Source organism: Schistocerca cancellata, chromosome 9 (assembly GCF_023864275.1).
Source record: "Schistocerca cancellata isolate TAMUIC-IGC-003103 chromosome 9, iqSchCanc2.1, whole genome shotgun sequence".
Classification (NCBI taxonomy): Eukaryota; Metazoa; Arthropoda; class Insecta; order Orthoptera; family Acrididae; genus Schistocerca; species Schistocerca cancellata.
Genome location: NC_064634.1, coordinates 7,391,742 through 7,409,560, shown reverse-complemented (window position 1 = coordinate 7,409,560; position 17,819 = coordinate 7,391,742). Strand labels below are relative to the sequence as shown.

The window sequence follows — 17,819 nt, the reverse complement described above, 5'->3', positions numbered from 1 at the left end:
ATATATAAGAACTTGTACAATGAGTAATAATTCACTGGCTGACAAGTTAAGTAAAGAGATTTGTGCCCTGTGATGGGGTATATCAGTAATGTATTCTCATTGTTACTGTTTGAGAACTGGTATTAAAGTTTCTTGTACGACAGTAAGGGAATAAATATTCGCAATTTTACTGTATTTGTCTTTAGGTTGGCTCTATGGCTTTGTGTGTTCACCAGCCACTAGATGGCATTGTTGTCTTAACCAGTGGTAGGTTGCGGCATTATCACGTCAGTTTTGCACTGTAGCGTCAAAAGATAGCTGCACTATTCTCTGGTTGCACCATAGAAGGACAGTGTTTTGTAATCTGTTTTTTGTAGTCTGAAGGTGTACAAAGTGTGGCAGTTCAAAGAAGACTTTGAGTACAGTATGGAAACAATGTTTGTCGCAGTGAAGTGTTTACCAGTGGCATGGATTGAACAATTCAAATGATGAATAAGGATAGAGCAGGGCATCCAGCTACAGCCACAACTGATGCCAGTATTGAACAAGCTCATGCCTCAATTCTGATAAATAGAAAGGCAAATCTTGTGCAGATTAGTCATGGTTCTGCATATGAAATCGTGCATAGCAGGCTCAGTTTTCACAAAGTCTGTGCGAGATGATGGTTTCCGAAACAACGTGATGAAGAGCGCAAATGTAATCTTGTGGAAATATGTCAGCACCTACTTCACACAGTCATGCTAACAAATGTGAAACTTTTCTGAAGTAAATCATTGGAGATGAAGCACAGAGCAAATGCCAGAGAATGGAATGGGAAGCACCTTGAATCTCCAGTCAAAAAGAAATTCAAGGGTCAGTCTTCTGCAGGAAAGTGATGCCCACAATTTTTTGGGACTAAAGGCCAATCCTAGAACATTACCCGGACAAGATTCAACAGCAAACAGTGGCCGTTACAGTGATATGCTGTCAGATGAGCTGAAACCAGTAATTTGCAAAAATCGCAGATGTTAAAAGGCAATCTTTTGTTGCACGACCATGCACGTCCACATAGCATCACCCACAGATCTCAAACTTTCGGACTTATGTATTTCAAGGTGTTGGAGCATCCTGTATACAATCCTGAACTCGCTCCATCGGACTACCGTCTGTTTTGTCCTCTGAAAGGTTCTTTTAGAGGCCGTCGATTCAGCTCTGATCAACAGGTGGAGGAAGCAGTGCATACGTGGCTTGGTACACAATCAAATCTTTTTTCAAAGGGTATCGGAAAGCTTTTGCAATGATGGACTAAGTGCAATGAAAAGCAGAGAGACTTATTTATTTATTTCCAACATGCTCCATTACAGTATTTGTGATATTACATGTATGCATTGGGTGTATTTGTGGGAGCCGCGCAGGATTAGCTGAGCAGTCTAAGACGCTGCAGTCATGGACTGTGCGGGTGGTCCCGGCGGAGGTTCGAGTCCTCCCTCGGGCATGGGTGTATGTGTTTGTCCTTAGGATAATTTAGGTTCAAGTAGTGTGTAAGTTTAGGGACTGATGACCTTAGCAGTTAAGTCCCATTTAACACACATTTGAACATTTTTCTGTGGGTGGGTGGGGGGGGGGGGATGTGATGGACTGTTCATATCGTGTGGTGGTGGTGATGATGATGAGGGTGAGAGAAAGGGGAGGGTGAAACAAAGTTACTGGCACATAGCCTACTCTCGCGAATAGCACCGAGGGGGCTGCCCAGCTTAATGCACTTACTTCATTAGACACTGTGGAAAGGTTTGATGTGTAAACCAGGTCATTGGCAGAAAGTCTGGTGATTGGGAATTTTAATTCACCACCTTGCTTCTCCTTGCCAGCCAAATAATGGAAGCGAAAAATTTTTGTACCAACAGGATTTGAACCGGCCTAGTCCCAGGTCAAGCTCTGCTGCACAAATGTGCGTTAGCGACCTCGGCCACGGAGACGGGTAATCAGGAGGACGTGCTGAAAAATAACATCAATGAAAATTGTGTCCTCTTGTAGTAAATAGTACAAACTGATTGCAGATACTTGTTGACTTACCCTTATAGAAAGCTATCGTCAAGTCAGAAAGTAACTTGCAGAGCGCATACGTTAGTAAATAAACTTAATTCAGATAAAATGGAAACACACAAACTCACCTATACAAATAACTTCCGATGGGTGAAATAGAGACGATATAAATACTGACTGGCTACAGTACAAAAAGCATTTTTGAAAAAGAGGAAATTAACATCTAATCTAAATTTAAGTGTTAGGTATTTCTCTGGAGCGTAGCTTTGTACGGAAGTGGTAATGGGAATGATAAGCAGTTCAGACAAGAAGAAAGAACTGCAGGAAAAAATAAACTTATGGCACATGTAGAGTAAAAGAAGTGATTGATTGAATGATAGGAAAGATCCTGAGGTGTCGAGGAATCTTCAATTTTGTAATAGAAGTAGGGGGGGGATTGTCAATGGAGCTGAAGGCCTGCATACAGTATGCAGGTTCAGGCAGATATAGGAGACAATAGTTATTTGGAAATGAACAGGCTCATACAAAATTGAATAGAGTAGAGAGCTGCATTGAACTGGGCTGGAGACTGAAGATCACCACTATAACAACAAAATCAATGGGTACGTCATTCCGCATACTTGAACTCTTTGCAGCATTTGTAGTAACTGGTGAGTGACCACATCCCACTCTCTCGGTAAACCGTGACTAGACTTGTCAGTGGATGAAAAATCTGTAGAACTTGCTGGTCAGGGCAACAGCCCTACATACTGTGCTCGAGGCAGGCCAGGACAGCATGAGCAACATGTGGTCTCGTGTAATCTTGTTGAAAGGTAGCATCATGGAGATCTGGAGAATGGGACATGGCCACCAACCTTGACACATCACAAATGTAATGGGTACTATACATACTACCAGCTCTGTGAACTAGAGTGAGCCTGTCTTGTAGCTGATGACACTTGACGCTGATGCACCAGGTGGTGGGCCCGTTTAATTGATGAGCGTTGTTTGTTCTCGTCACAGCCTCTGCACACAGGTACGTCCATTGTGATGTTGCAGACAGAACTGAAACTCATCCGAACGACGACACTGTGCCACTCCTCGGTCCACTATTGTCGGCCATTCTGGTGTCAGAATGCCTGTCTCTGCTGCTGTTCTCTGGCATTTTGTGGTGCTCCAGGCATCCATTTGGATGCTTGCCTTGCTACAGATGAGCTCATTTCCCAGCCCAACGTACGTATGTGACTGCACAATCCTGCATGGATGAGTAATGGCATGTCTGTCCTCTCGGTTACTAATCATGCTGGGCTGATGAGATCAAGTACAGCCCTTCTGAAACTGTGTCAGTTCCCTATCTGTGGGAAGGTCGTGGGAGCAAGATAGTGCCAGCAGCTGCAGTTAATAGTCGCTTTGTGGAAAAATTCTCTAGTGCTCGGAACATATTGCTCACACTGCTTTATTGTTTTTTGTAAGTTACACTGTTGGAGGGGTAATGGTAACCGTGTGAGCACCTTCTCAGTGAAGAGAGGCTGGTTAGGATACTGTAGCTTGTTTGGTGCTCAAAATTCAGTTCAGTTGGTTCTGGATTTTAATGTTAATCTGGAGTGAGTTTCAAAAAAAGTCACAAGAAACATTTGCAAAGTGTATGAAGAATGTATCATTATCCTGCTCCTTTGTGTCTTTTGATTGTGTAGCTTGTATGCAGCCAAATTTCTCAGTGTGTTGTACTACAAGTATATGCTCCATGTGATGCTCAGTAGCGCCATTAGGTAATGGCACCTTTTGAGCTAGTAATTCACAGTTCTGTAATGGTCATATTGTAATTTTTATTTACAGCCAGCACTGATGCTGCAGGGAACCAGGCAGGCAGCAAACTTCCTGGTGGACTGGTGACTAAAGGCAACTCTTCACTGGGTTACGAAAAGGTTCGTGTTGGAGCAGGACCTGGTCAGATGCCATTTCCGTTTGCCTCGCCAGGGCTCTTTCCCAATATGGGCTTTTACCCTGGCATGGCTGGAATTCCACAACATGCAATGAATGCAGCATTACTTCAGCAATGTAAGTTCCATTTAGCATTGTTTATTATATTTTGCAGTTACATTGTTGCTCTGACATGAGAAAATGCTATGAGTAGTTTTTTATGTTATTGATTGGGAAACATTCTGGTCAAACATGTAAATTTAGGAATCACTTGTGCTAAAGAACATCTTCTCGGAGGAAGAATTAACATTTATAATGTAACAGCAGTGACTAAACTAGAATTCTTTGCTTTCAAATGTCTCAGTAGGAACAACAGGCAATAGAGAATAATTCATGTGAGGGGATACATGGGGAAAACCAGTCCTATCCCTAGCTCTCTCTCTACCCCAGTATGTGCTGCCCAAAAAATGAGAAGAAGAAGCCTTGCAGGAGACTTCGTCATTGGCCTTGTCGTGTTTCATTCTTCACTGTTTATGCTCACGCAGTTTCTTCACTTTCTTATGTACACTACCATGAGAAAGAGGAACATTCTAGTGAAACATGCATGAAAACATCACACCCACGTTGAAAGCAAGAAATGGACAGGGAAACCTTATCATTGGTGATGTTTAAACCGAATAAAAGAAAACATGTATTGTGCTGAAAAAACACAGCTCAGTAGTTACATACAAATTATCAGTATGAATGAGTTATAGATTCGTCAGCTGCTAGAGATACTATGTCCATACAAATGGAGAATTTGCACTACATAATTTTGGAAGGATCAGTGCACTGAAGAGGTGGGACGATTTTATATATTTACATCCCTCAAACCTCTTCAAGTCAGTCACAAGTACAATGTTGATATAATCGAATTTCAGAAAATGTATTGAATGGGACCTACTACTCTACCTAAAACACATCACAAATTTGCAGTTGCATTCCTGTTGTGCTCATTAATATCAGCAGAGGACGATAATTAAACATAAAATTGACATTGCTGAGTCTTAGAATTTTGGTTTATGAATGTATTTGGTTTAAACCTGCCAATAAAAGCAATGTTACGTAAAATGTTTCACTGTGTACTTGACAAATATTGTACTTCATGTGACCCACCCGTGTAACTGCGCACGTTAAAGTGCCACCCGGGACTGGGAGGTGTGTCTGCCCTGAATCAAATCTATGTGACGGCTTAACAGTGAGGGTCGGTGGGCTGGCAGTGTGTCGGCCCCGATTCGAATTTATCCGATGGAGTAACAGTGAGGGTCAGTGGGCTGGCCAACTTGTATGTAGTTGTAGTTGGTTTCCAACATCTGACAAGGTGAATACTGAGCTGGTACTTAAGTCCCGCCTCAGTTACACGATTCTCAGACATTTAGAAAATTCTTTCACACGGATAACACTGCATTTAGACATATGGGTACACATATTCCATCCAGAAGTAACAGGGTGGTGACATGAAGGGCATCTGGCCACCCCTTAAATTAATTGTGCCAAATCCATAGTAACCATGCCATCCCTGCAAAGATATGGGACAAAGGTGAAAACAAAAGAGAAAGAAGAAGAAGAAGAAATATTATACTTTATGTATCATTGTGTATATTCTCTTAAGACTTTCTGGCATTTCAGAGGAGAAATGTCAATACTTAACAAACTTAAGTTGACCTTCTTTGTTGTTTTCATTTCCCAACAACATTGACACTTAAAGCCGGTGAGATGGATACTAAAGCAGCACGTTAAGAGTGCACTTCAATCTGGTGTGTTGGGAACAGTTTATGACTTGACAAAACAGTTGCAGCAGTGCTTTTGTAAGAACTCTAAGTAAATGATGAATAAGAAATGATGGTAGAAGACTTTTGATTATGTATTGAGGTCACAATCAAACTGTATTTTATGTTGTGTAGCATGCATTCCATTTAACCCAAACCACCTCCATTTACGACTTCAGTGGTGTCGAGCGAGAGCTTGTCGGAGGGCGAGGTGGAGATCTGTTACGTTCTGATGAAAACTGTTTCTGCCTCGATGCCAGTGACGGCCGTGTGTCAATCAGACGGAGGCCAGTTGAGAGCCTGCAACTTACCTGTCCGTGTGCTAAACACACTGGACCTACACTGGAGTTATGGTCTAGGATGCGATTTCGTATTACAGCAGGAGCATTCTCATGGTTGTCCCATGCACACTGACTGTAAATTTGTCAATAAAGTGATTCAACCTGTTGTGCTGCCATTCGTGATCATCATTTCAGGGAGTGTTTTCCAACAGTGTAACGCTCGCCCACACGCTGCTGATGTAACCCGACATACTGTACAGGGTGTCTACGTATTTCTTTAGTGCACTCGATCACCAGATCTGTCTCCAATCGATCATAGATGGGACATGATCAGATGACAACTCCATCGTTATCCAGTATTGCCATTAACTGTCCCTATATTGACTGACTGAGTGCAACATGCGTGGAACTCCATCCTACAAACTGATGTCCGGCACCTTTACAGCACACTGCATGCACATTTGTATACTCGCATTCAACATTCTGGTGCTTATGCCACTTATTTATGTATTAGCATTCACGTTTACAGTGACTTATTTACCCTTCCGTTAACCTGTGGTCTCGCAATGTTAATTGCTTAAGTATGGTACCCCGACAAAAGATTTCATGAAATTTCATTACTCTACGTTAATTATTTTTTGGATGTACATTTTTTTCACCATTGTATAAACTAGCTGAGAAGAAATGGGATTCCGTGTATCAGGTGATGAAAGGGTCTGACAACAAATGGAATAATTTCTGTATGTCCGGGTATATACAGGCGGTTGTGGGACCTTGGTTGTTCAGTACAAAATGTCGGCAAGTGACGATCGAAGGGATCATTGTGTCAGAAATCTACAAATACATCTACATCTACATTTATACTCCGCAAGCCACCCAACGGTGTGTGGCGGAGGGCACTTTACTGTCATTACCTCCCTTTCCTGTTCCAGTCGCGTATGGTTAGCGGGGAGAACGACTGTCTGAAAGCCTCTGTGTGCGCTCTAATCTCTCTAATTTTACATTCGTGATCTCTTCGGGAGGTATAAGTAGGGGGAAGCAATATATTCGATACCTCATCCAGAAACGCACCCTCTCGAAACCTGGCGAGCAAGCTACACCGCAATGCAGAGCGCCTCTCTTGCAGAGTCTGCCACTTGAGTTTGTTAAACATCTCCGTAACGCTATCACGGTTACCAAATAACCCTGTGACGAAACGCGCCGCTCTTCATTGGATCTTCTCTATTTCTCTATCTCCTCCGTCAACCCGATCTGGTACGGATCCCACACTGATGAGCAATACTCAAGTATAGGTCGAACGAGTGTTTTGTAAGCCACCTCCTTTGTTGATGGACTACATTTTCTAAGGACTCTCCCAATGAATCTCAACCTGGTACCCGCCTTACCAACAATTAATTTTATATGATCATTCCACTTCCAATCGTTCCGCACGCATACTCCCAGATATTTTACAGAAGTAACTGCTACCAGTGTTTGTTCCGCTATCATATAATCATACAATAAAGGATCCTTCCCTCTATGTATTCGCAATACATTACATTTGTCTATGTTAAGGGTCAGTTGCCACTCCCTGCACCAAGTGCCTATCCGCTGCAGATCTTCCTGCATTTCGCTACAATTTTCTAATGCTGCAACTTCTCTGTATACTACAGCATCATCCGCGAAAAGCCGAATGGAACTTCCGACACTATCTACTAGGTCATTTATATATATTGTGAAAAGCAATGGTCCCATAACACTCCCCTGTGGCACGCCAGAAGTTACTTTAACGTCTGTAGACGTCTCTCCGTTGATTACAACATGCTGTGTTCTGTTTGCTAAAAACTCTTCAATCCAGCAACACAGCTGGTCTGATATTCCGTAGGCTCTTACTTTGTTTATCAGGCGACAGTGCGGAACTGTATCGAACGCCTTCCGGAAGTCAAGAAAAATAGCATCTACCTGGGAGCCTGTTTCTAATATTTTCTGGGTCTCATGAACAAATAAAGCGAGTTGGGTCTCACACGATCGCTGTTTCCGGAATCCATGTTGATTCCTACATAGTAGATTCTGAGTTTCCAAAAACGACATGATACTCGAGCAAAAAACATGTTCTAAAATTCTACAACAGATCAACGTCAGAGATATAGGTCTATAGTTTTGCGCATCTGCTCGACAACCCTTCTTGAAGACTGGGACTACTTGTGCTCTTTTCCAATCATTTGGAACCTTCCGTTCCTCTAAAGACTTGCGGTACACGGCTGTTAGAAGGGGGCAAGTTCTTTCGCGTACTCTGTGTAGAATCGAATTGGTATCCCGTCAGGTCCAGTGGACTTTCCTCTGTTGAGTGATTCCAGTTGCTTTTCTATTCCTTGGACACTTATTTCGATGTCAGCCATTTTTTCGTTTGTGCGAGGATTTAGAGAAGGAACTGCAGTGCGGTCTTCCTCTGTGAAACAGCTTTGGAAAAAGGTGTTTAGTATTTCAGCTTTACGCTTGTCATCCTCTGTTTCAATGCCTACATCATCCCGGAGTGTCTGGACATGGCTGTTTCGAGCCACTTACTGATTTAACGTAAGACCAGAACTTCCTAGGATTTTCTGTCAAGTCGGTACCTAGTATTTTACTTTCGAATTCACTGAACGCTTCACGCATAGCCCTCCTTACGCTAACTTTGACATCGTTTAGTTTCTGTTTGTCTGAGAGGTTTTGGCTGCGTTTAAACTTGGAGTGAAGCTCTCTTTGCTTTCGCAGTAGTTTCCTAACTTTGTTGTTGTACCACGGTGGGTTTTTCCCGACCCTCACAGTTTTACTCGGCACGTACCTGTCTAAAACGCATTTTATGATTGCCTTGAACTTTTTCCATAAACACTCAACATTGTCAGTGTCGGAACAGAAATTTTCGTTTTGATCTGTTAGGTAGTCTGAAATCTGCCTTCTATTACTCTTGCTAAACAGATAAACCTTCCTCCCTTTTTTTACATTCCTATTAACTTCCATATTCAGGGATGCTGTAACGGCCTTATGATCACTGATTCCCTGTTCTGCACTTACAGAGTCGAAAAGTTCGGGTCTGTTTGTTATCAGTAGGTCCAAGATGTTATCTCCACGAGTCGGTTCTCTGTTTAATTGCTCGAGGTAATTTTCGGATAGTGCACTCAGTATGATGTAACTCGATGCTCTGTCCCTACCACCCGCCCTAAACATCTGAGTGTCCCAGTCTATATGTGGTAAATTGAAATCTCCACCTAAGACTATAACATGCTGCGAAAATTTATGTGAAATGTATTCAAAATTTTCTCTCAGTTGTTCTGCCACTAATGCTGCTGAGTCGGGGGGTCGGTAAAAGGAGCCAATTATTAACCTAGCTCGGTTGTTCAGTGTAACCTCCACCCATAATAATTCACAGGAAATATCCACTTCTACTTCACTACAGGATAAACTACTACTAACAGCGACGAACACTCCACCACCGGTTGCATGCAATCTATCCTTTCTAAACACCGTCTGTACCTTTGTAAAAATGTCGGCAGAATTTATCTCTGGCCTCAGCCAGCTTTCTGTGCCTATAACGATTTCAGCTTCGGTGCTTTCTATCAGCGCTTGAAGTTCCGGTACTTTACCAACGCAGCTTCGACAGTTTACAATTACAATACCGATTGCTGCTTGGTCCCCGCATGTCCTGACTTTGCCCCGCTCCCGTTGAGGCTGTTGCCCTTTCTGTACTTGCCCGAGGCCATCTAACCTAAAAAACCGCCCAGCCCACGCCACACAACCTCTGCTACCCGTGTAGCCGCTTGTTGCGTGTAGTTGACTCCTGACCTATCCAGCGGAACCCTAAACCCCACCGCCCTATGGCGCAAGTCGAGGAATCTGCAGCCCACACGGTCGCAGAACCGTCTCAGCCTCTGATTCAGACCCTCCACTCGGCTCTGTACCAAAGGTCCGCAGTCAGTCCTGTCGATGATACTGCAGATGGTGAGCTCTGCTTTCATCCCACTAGCGAGACTGGCAGTCTTCACCAAATCAGATAGCCGCCGGAAGCCAGAGAGGATTTCCTCCGATCCATAGCGACACACATCATTGGTGCCAACATGAGCGACCACCTGCAGATGGGTGCACCCTGTACCCTTCATGGCATCCGGAAGGACCCTTTCCACATCTGGAATGACTCCCCCCAGTATGCACACGGAGTGCACTTTGGTTTTCTTCCCCTCCCTTGCTGCCATATCCCTAAGGGGCCCCATTACGTGCCTGACGTTGGAGCTCCCAACTAACAGTAAGCCCACCCTCTGTGACCGCCCGGATGTTGCAGACTGAAGGGCAACCTCTGGAACAGGACAAGCAGCCATGTCAGGCCGAAGATCAGTATCAGCCTGAGACAGAGCCTGAAACCGGTTCGTCAGACAAACTGGAGAGGCCTTCCGTTCAGCCCTCAGCCTGCATCCGAACACAGCAGTTGCAGTCCCTATCCATGCTAAAAACTGTTGTGCAAAGAACGTCTGAACTAATGTACAGAGAGCGCAAACAAATCGACACAAAATTTAAACGGTTATTAAAATACAAGATTGCCTAGTAAATGCAGTAATGCTGCCACTTGTGCACTGCTGACACACTGCTCGGCGGCGGAAGGAGACTACGCGATTTTACACTATTCAGGTACTAAAACGCGATGCTACAACTCTCAAATACTATAATACGCCCGAAATTTATGAATTAAACAATGCAAGTACCAAAAACACGCAAAGAAATTAAGAATTAAACTACGTAACAAATGAGTGAGCTAGGAGTATACGACTTGCTGCTGCAGCTGCTTATCCAACGGCGGCAGGGAGCACACTGACTGTGACCAACCGACACTGGCCGTTCAAAACAAAAACAGATGACAGACGACTACGCGAATTTACGCTATTCAGGTACTAAAACGTGATGCTACAACTCTCAAATACTATAATACGCCCGAAATTTATGAATTAAACAATGCAAGTACCAAAAACACGCAAAGAAATTAAGAATTAAACTATGTAACAAATGAGTGAGCTAGGAGTATACGACTTGCTGCTGCAGCTGCTTATCCAACGGCGGCAGGGAGCACTGGCCCTGTTGTGACTGGACCAGAGAGGGTAATCCTCCGACACATTGGTCACGGACCTGAAGATGGCATAATATGTCTCTGAAACTGGTTACTTGATAAAATAGCAATTGGAAATTTAGACAGTTGAAAGGTGTTTCAATTTGACATTTCACAAATAGAATGAGTGCTGTTCGACCCTGTTGAATTGTTACATCTATTGCTGTCCTGTCAAAGAAATTCAAAAGGTAGTTAAACATTACCAAACCAGAAGCAGTCCTAGGCCAAATCTCAGACCTGCTTTATAAAGCCACTACTGTCTGATTTGGTGCAATGGTTAGCACATCAGACTCGCCTCCAGGGTGGGAGAGGAGGAGGGGGATTGAAGGATATTTCAAATCACCGTCGAGACTTAGGTTTTCCGTTATTTTCTCGCGCTATGTCTCTGATGACTGCACTGTCAACAGGACGTTAAACTCTGGTCTTCCTCTCCCTTCCTGTACAGGTGCCACTTTGCAGGTTTTTAAGAAAAAATAGAATCGGGCAAAGCTAACTCTTAAACTGAAATTGCTAACCTCGGAAATCAGGTGAACAGCAAAGCAATAGAGCAGTCTGATAATATAAGTAAAGCATTCTGGGAGCTAGCTGACAAATGCTGTAATAATCCCAAGACGGTGAACTCAGAGCCATTCATCATAAGACGTGATGATAAAATGGAAAAAAACCCAAATACGATATGTACAGTCAAACGTGCTCTAAAACGGAATCGCGTGGGACTAATATAATTTTCCAAACTGTACAAATTTCCAGAGACACACAACTCACCAGGCTACATAAAATTTGCCATGCATTGTGCACAGAAGTATAAATTTGTAATTATGCGAGTATTTACGTACCTTCACTCCTACATTGTAGATGTTCATTTACTGTATGTTGTACGATAGAATGCTAGACTATTTCACTAATTGATAAATAGCACAGCATTTCTGTATTGTTACTATAATGTTAAATTCTTTTATTGTTGTATGTAGGTGCATATTATTCCCATGTTTCTGTGCTTTACATTTTACTTTTTTCTCACTTATCGAAGAAGGAAACATGTTTGAATTTCCTGAAATTGCATAACATTGTTTATGCGTGCAGCAGCTTCATCAGGTGTATTAATTTCTGTAGGGATAACATTTTGTTCCTCTTCTTTTCCTTTGTTTATTCACGATCGTCTTCTGTTAAATCTGTTGCTGAAGTAAAAGTGGAGCAAGTTGACAGGAAGCCATCACTTCAAATGTAATTATCTGCATTACATGGAATGTTTTGCGTTTTAATTAATTCACAGTTAGGTTGTACAGTATTGTCTTCCATTCTGCTGCTACATTTTCCTGCACATTCTTAGCTTTCCTGCCTAGCTTTAAACTGTCTATCCATTCTGTGGATGTCTTAAACTCCGTATTTCCAAGTTCTTTAGTGACTTTCAGAACCTCATTCTGCAAAATGGTTCCAGAGAAAGGTAAGTTTGTTTACCTGAGCACTTTTGAACTGTTCACTCACTATGTCATTAATTTCTTCATTTCCTGTCATCTTCCTTTTCATTTGCCTGTTCTGAAGTACTCATTCATCCCATATCTTGTTGTTGCTTCTTAAAGTATCATAAATTTGTGTTTTATTGCATTTGAAATGTAACATTATTTTATGCACAGAGTGTTTCTTTTCCACTGACCTCGATTACCTTAATCTTGTTGTTGAATGTTATCAACACATACCTTTTGTTTGAGCTGTTACCAGTATTACTTAAAGTGCTACTAGTGAACTGAAAATGGCATGGAATAATGCAGGCAGTGCTTTTCTTTGGAATGCTTGCTGGGTAACACCATTGTTTAACAGAACAAGACCTAGTTTAACAGAACAAGAGCTAATTATTGCATTGTGCAGATTGCAGCAGAGTGTTTGTAGGTACGCAGCAATGTTCCAGTGTGTGTCCAAGTGCGTCAGTAATAATGGAAAACAAGACATGCCAACAAACACAACATTCACTAACGAATCATTTCCTTTCATGTACCGACTCTGTGTGTAACTTGTCCCATGTTGTACAGAGCAGCATGATTTGATGTCCATACCTGCGGCTCCGTGCTGTGCCATGTAACAGTATTATCAGGGCTGTACAGTCTTTGTGTTAAAAGTAGCATCCTTGTAGATTTGTGAGTAACTAATGTATACTGTAATACACCAGTAACAAATAAGCTCTTTACCGCATTATACGATGAATTATTAATTAAATGTTAAAATTTGCATTCCATTTCAGCCTGCTGAACAGTTTGAACAGATTTCTGAATTTACATGTAATGGTTTTATCAAGTTTTACTGTAAAAATTAACGCAACAAACCCTTATTTCCCCGTGTTGTGTCTAATTCATGGTATAATCATAAAAAGTGTCAACAGATGTCCATACAGTCGTGTTGTTCACGGAAGATGGCTTTCCGGTCAGTGGACAACCATGTCAACAATGACATCAGGGGGTACCTATCAAATGGGGTAGTGTTTGCCAGGTAGTCCCACATCCACAATCACCGCCTATACAATCACAGATGGTGTATGGCACAAGGAAGACACCTATCAGACTTTTTGCAGTGAAGGTGCCATAAGAAGAATGGAAGCAAGACAGTCACAGACTGATATGCCCCGAAGGCTAAATGTGAATTGGTCTGTTGTTTCTCAGATGTGGCGACAATCTATAGAGACCGAAACACTATCCTGAAGACCAGAGCATGGCTGACCACTTGTGGTATCAAAAGAAGACAGTTATTTAGCCATAAGGGCATGACAGTACCGCCTTATTACTGCACGGCAACTAGCATGACTCGCAGCACCCACTTCATGTGTTATATCGAGACAAACAGTGTAAAGAAGGCTTCGCCAGAGTAGCTTTTATTATCAGAGACGCTCTGTATGTGTACTTGTGATGTGTCTTCACAGAAGGGAATGTCTGGAGTGGAGTCATCAACATGCCATCTGGATGGTCTTTTCACAGGCGAGTCCTGATTTGGTCTGGAGAGTGGTTATTGACATATTCGCATCTGGAGGGATTGTGCAACACAATTTCTGAATCCAAACATTGTGGAAAGAGATTGCTATCGAGGAGGAGCCTTAATGGTGTGAGCAGGGTCTATGGAGACCATTCGAACACCTCTTCATGAGATTGTACAGGTGAATCGCCAAGGCTTAACTGCTGTCAGTTATGACGATGAGAACTAGAGACCTCATGCAGTTTTGCAAAGTAGTGTGCCCAGACTTTGTATTGATGGACAGTAATGCTTGACTTCATAGAGCAGGCACGGGTGGTTGATTTTTTTTTTTTTTTTTTTTTTTTTTGTGGAAGATACTGCTCATATGGCATGGCGTGCTAACTATCTCAACTTGAATCCCAAAGAGCTTGTCTGGGATGAGCTAGGAAGACAGGTTGCATCCCGGCAGCATCCCCCAACCACTCTCAAAGACTTGCGGGCAGCTCTGCGGGAAGAATGGGCGTTATTGCCTCAATATGGGACTGCTGACATCACTCACAGCATGCTCCATCGTTGTGAGGCCTGTATTGCAGCCAGAAGTGGTAACACCCCATGCTGTTCACTTTAACCAGTTGTCGGAATGTGTGCGTAAATCCATTAAGTTGGAAAGAACAAAGAATTTTTTGTCTACCGTTATGCATGTTGGCGTTGTGTATGTTTTTGACACTGTCTCTACTTTGCTATCATCTGTTTGCAATATTTTGTGAGAAAATAAATGCACCCTTGCAAAATTTCCGTTTGTTGCTTTAATTTTGGACACACGTGTATTTCACTTCTCCATTTGACCAACCAAACCTGTGTTATAGAGGAAAAGGTCAAGACCCCGGTAACCTCACTCATTGCTCCAAGGAAGCATGTAAGGAAGCAAACGAGCAGGAAGTATGCATGGTAAATAGGGGTGGGGAATCTGGATGTGATGGCATATCCGGTGCAGCTATTAAGGTTTGCTTTTAGGCCTGTCTAAACATCTTACCTACCTTATTAACTACCACATTATATAAATGTGTATCTAGGTGTTCTAAAAATGAGTGTTGTAAAACCAGTGTATGGAAAGGGAAGTAAAGAACAGCTCTCTCAGTGTACACAGACATCACTAATTCCCACCTTTAGTAAGATGTTAGAAACTATTATTCTGTCCTAGCTTTGTGCCTTTTTTCACAATACACAAACTGATTGTAAATTCTCAGCATGGATTTAGAAAAGTACTAAGTGCAATCACAGCAATTATGCAGTTCTTCCATGAAATGTACTATCTGCTGGTGTGCTTTTAGATCTAACAAAAGCTTTTTATACAGTACACAGTCGGTTACTTCTAAAAGAACTAAAGTCATACCATATCAGGGATCCACCTCTGCATCTTCTAGCCACATACATGTTGAATTGTGAGCAGCACAGTAAACTTATATGCAAATTAGATTATAAAAATTATGAACTTTCAGTTTACCAGTGAAACAGTAATAGAAGATGTAACTCTGGGCTCAATCCTTGGTCACTTTCTTTTCCTCATATCTATTAATGACATATGCTCAATCCATTAACTACCATATAATAAGCTATACAGTTGACACCCCTCTCTTGTTCTATGGTAGAGGATGCAAGGAGCCACCAATAGTGTAACAGAATTAATGAAATTGTGAATTGTCAGAGCCTTAAGGTGAGTGTCATCAAATCTCAGTTACAAGCATTTAAAATTGGCTGTTCTCGCCACATCAAGTAAATAATTTATCTTAGCAACAGAGTAGCAGTTGTAAACTTCTGGCTGTGGATGTTGATAAAAATATATGGTGGGCAAAGAACATTAATTTTCATCTTCAACTTTTGTGGTCGTGTCTTCCTCAGTTGCATGTAATATTACGGTATATTGATAATTTTTAATTATGGACCGTCTGACAGCGACTTTTTAAATTTTGTTTATGCGTAGTGGCGTACATCTTCTCAGCCAGATCACAAAGATAGTTCATAGTCAAACATTTAAAATGGTATAATACAGGATGAGTTACCCCTTTTTCAAATATGGGATTGAATTGTGGGGCTGTATACCCGATATACACTTAAAAAGAATATTGTTGTGAAAGGAAAGACCTACAAGACTTATACATGGGATGGACCATAGAGAATCATGTCCTAAAGTGGTTTTTGCAGTTCAGAAACTTAATGGATGTTTTCTTTGTACATGTTTAAGTTAGTTTATTTTTTTATGTGTCAACCTACAGTAGCTATAAAGTGTAGGGATGCAAATGATTACAACATCAACACAAGAAAAACTATTGCCAGAAATGAATTTAAAAATGACAGATTGAAGCCCAAATGTCAGTTGTTTAATTCGTTTGACGAACTTCTAAACTCTTCTAACACAAAATTAAAGTTCTTTCTAATAGAAAAATGTTTATAGTCATCTAGTGAACTTGAAGGCACTGTTCGTAATGTGCTCCAATAGCGTAACAACTGTAAAGAAATAAATGTATGAAATAGGTATTTGCTCCAACAATTGTAGTTCATTGTCCCCCTGCGGGTTTTCGGGGGCTAGAGTAGACCGAGGTATGCCTGCCTGTCGTAAGAAGCAACTAAAAGGAGTTCCCTCCTTTTAGGCCATACAAGTTATGGTCCTCTTTTTAGGGTCTGACCTCCACATTTCCAAAACTTTGCAGAAGTGCGGGCCATTTGGGGAAGGATATCTTATGTGGTGCATCATGTATCCAGCTACTTGGATGAATACGCTTTACAGGGAACATCATCTGCATCTTCTGTATCTATGATAATGATGGATCTTTTCACATCCAATATCCAGAGTGGTAACCGGTCTGGCGTGGAGGGGTCGTCATGTACCCTCTTAGTTCTAGTCTCATAACAACACAGGGATTGCACTGCTGATGCATGAGATGATAATTCCCCACGTATGCCAAGGAATAGATGCCCATCTTCTTGGGGCATCAAGACTCGTGGGAATAGACATTGTGCCAGGTGACCTTGGCTGTGGCTGGGTGGCGCCTGTGGGGAGAGCCCCTGATCGGGGTGGGTGGCATCAGGGTGGATGACACACAATGAAGTGGATGAAGTTGTCTGATGCTGGTAGTTGAACAGCCCAGCAGTCTTTAAGAGAGCTAAGGTGCATCATAATGCCAAGAGATACGACCACAAATCATTCTCCTCCACGACCACACCCTGGGAGGAACATAGGGCTAAAGATCAAGGAGAGGGATGTTCTCGTCAATATCTAGTTTGTGCAGGGTCTGATGGGGAATCCTTTATGACAACAAACCACTATTTTTCATTGGGGAAGTGGAGGGAACATCCAAACTGTGGAATGGGTCAGTCCTGATTAAAAACAGCATCCCCTGCCCAGTCGTGTGCATTGCTCGCCTGTGTCAAGCTGGGTGATGCCCCAGTCTCCATTACCCCTCATAAAGAGCATGAGCTTGGTCCAGGGGATTATATTCCATAGAGATCTTCTCTTGCAGTCCGATTACGAGTTGTGGTCAACCTACAGCAATGGGGTGTACACTTCGTTAGGCATGTGTATAGGCGACCTAAGGACAATAGGTGCCTTCATCTTGGCCTTTGAGGATGATAACATTGCCTGAAAAGGTCAAGATGATGGTCTACTGATGTGACATTAAACCCTTTGTTCCTTTCCATATGCGGTGCTTCAAATGCTGGAAATTTCGGTACGTGTCCTCGTGATGTAATGCCAGTCCCAGATCTCAGGAATGCACACATCTGTCA

At 42.3% G+C, this 17,819-nt stretch overlaps 1 protein-coding gene across 2 annotated transcripts in view; it reads left to right on the top strand.

Annotated features, from left to right (window-relative positions):
* The window catches only part of LOC126101610 (protein strawberry notch), a 274,618-nt gene that overhangs the window by 28,601 nt on the left and 228,198 nt on the right, over positions 1-17,819 (top strand). For both annotated transcript variants that reach the window (XM_049912293.1, XM_049912294.1), the window contains one exon: positions 3,817-4,038. In XM_049912293.1, coding sequence (XP_049768250.1) covers positions 3,817-4,038 — 222 coding nt within the window. The remainder of the gene's footprint in view (positions 1-3,816; positions 4,039-17,819) is intronic.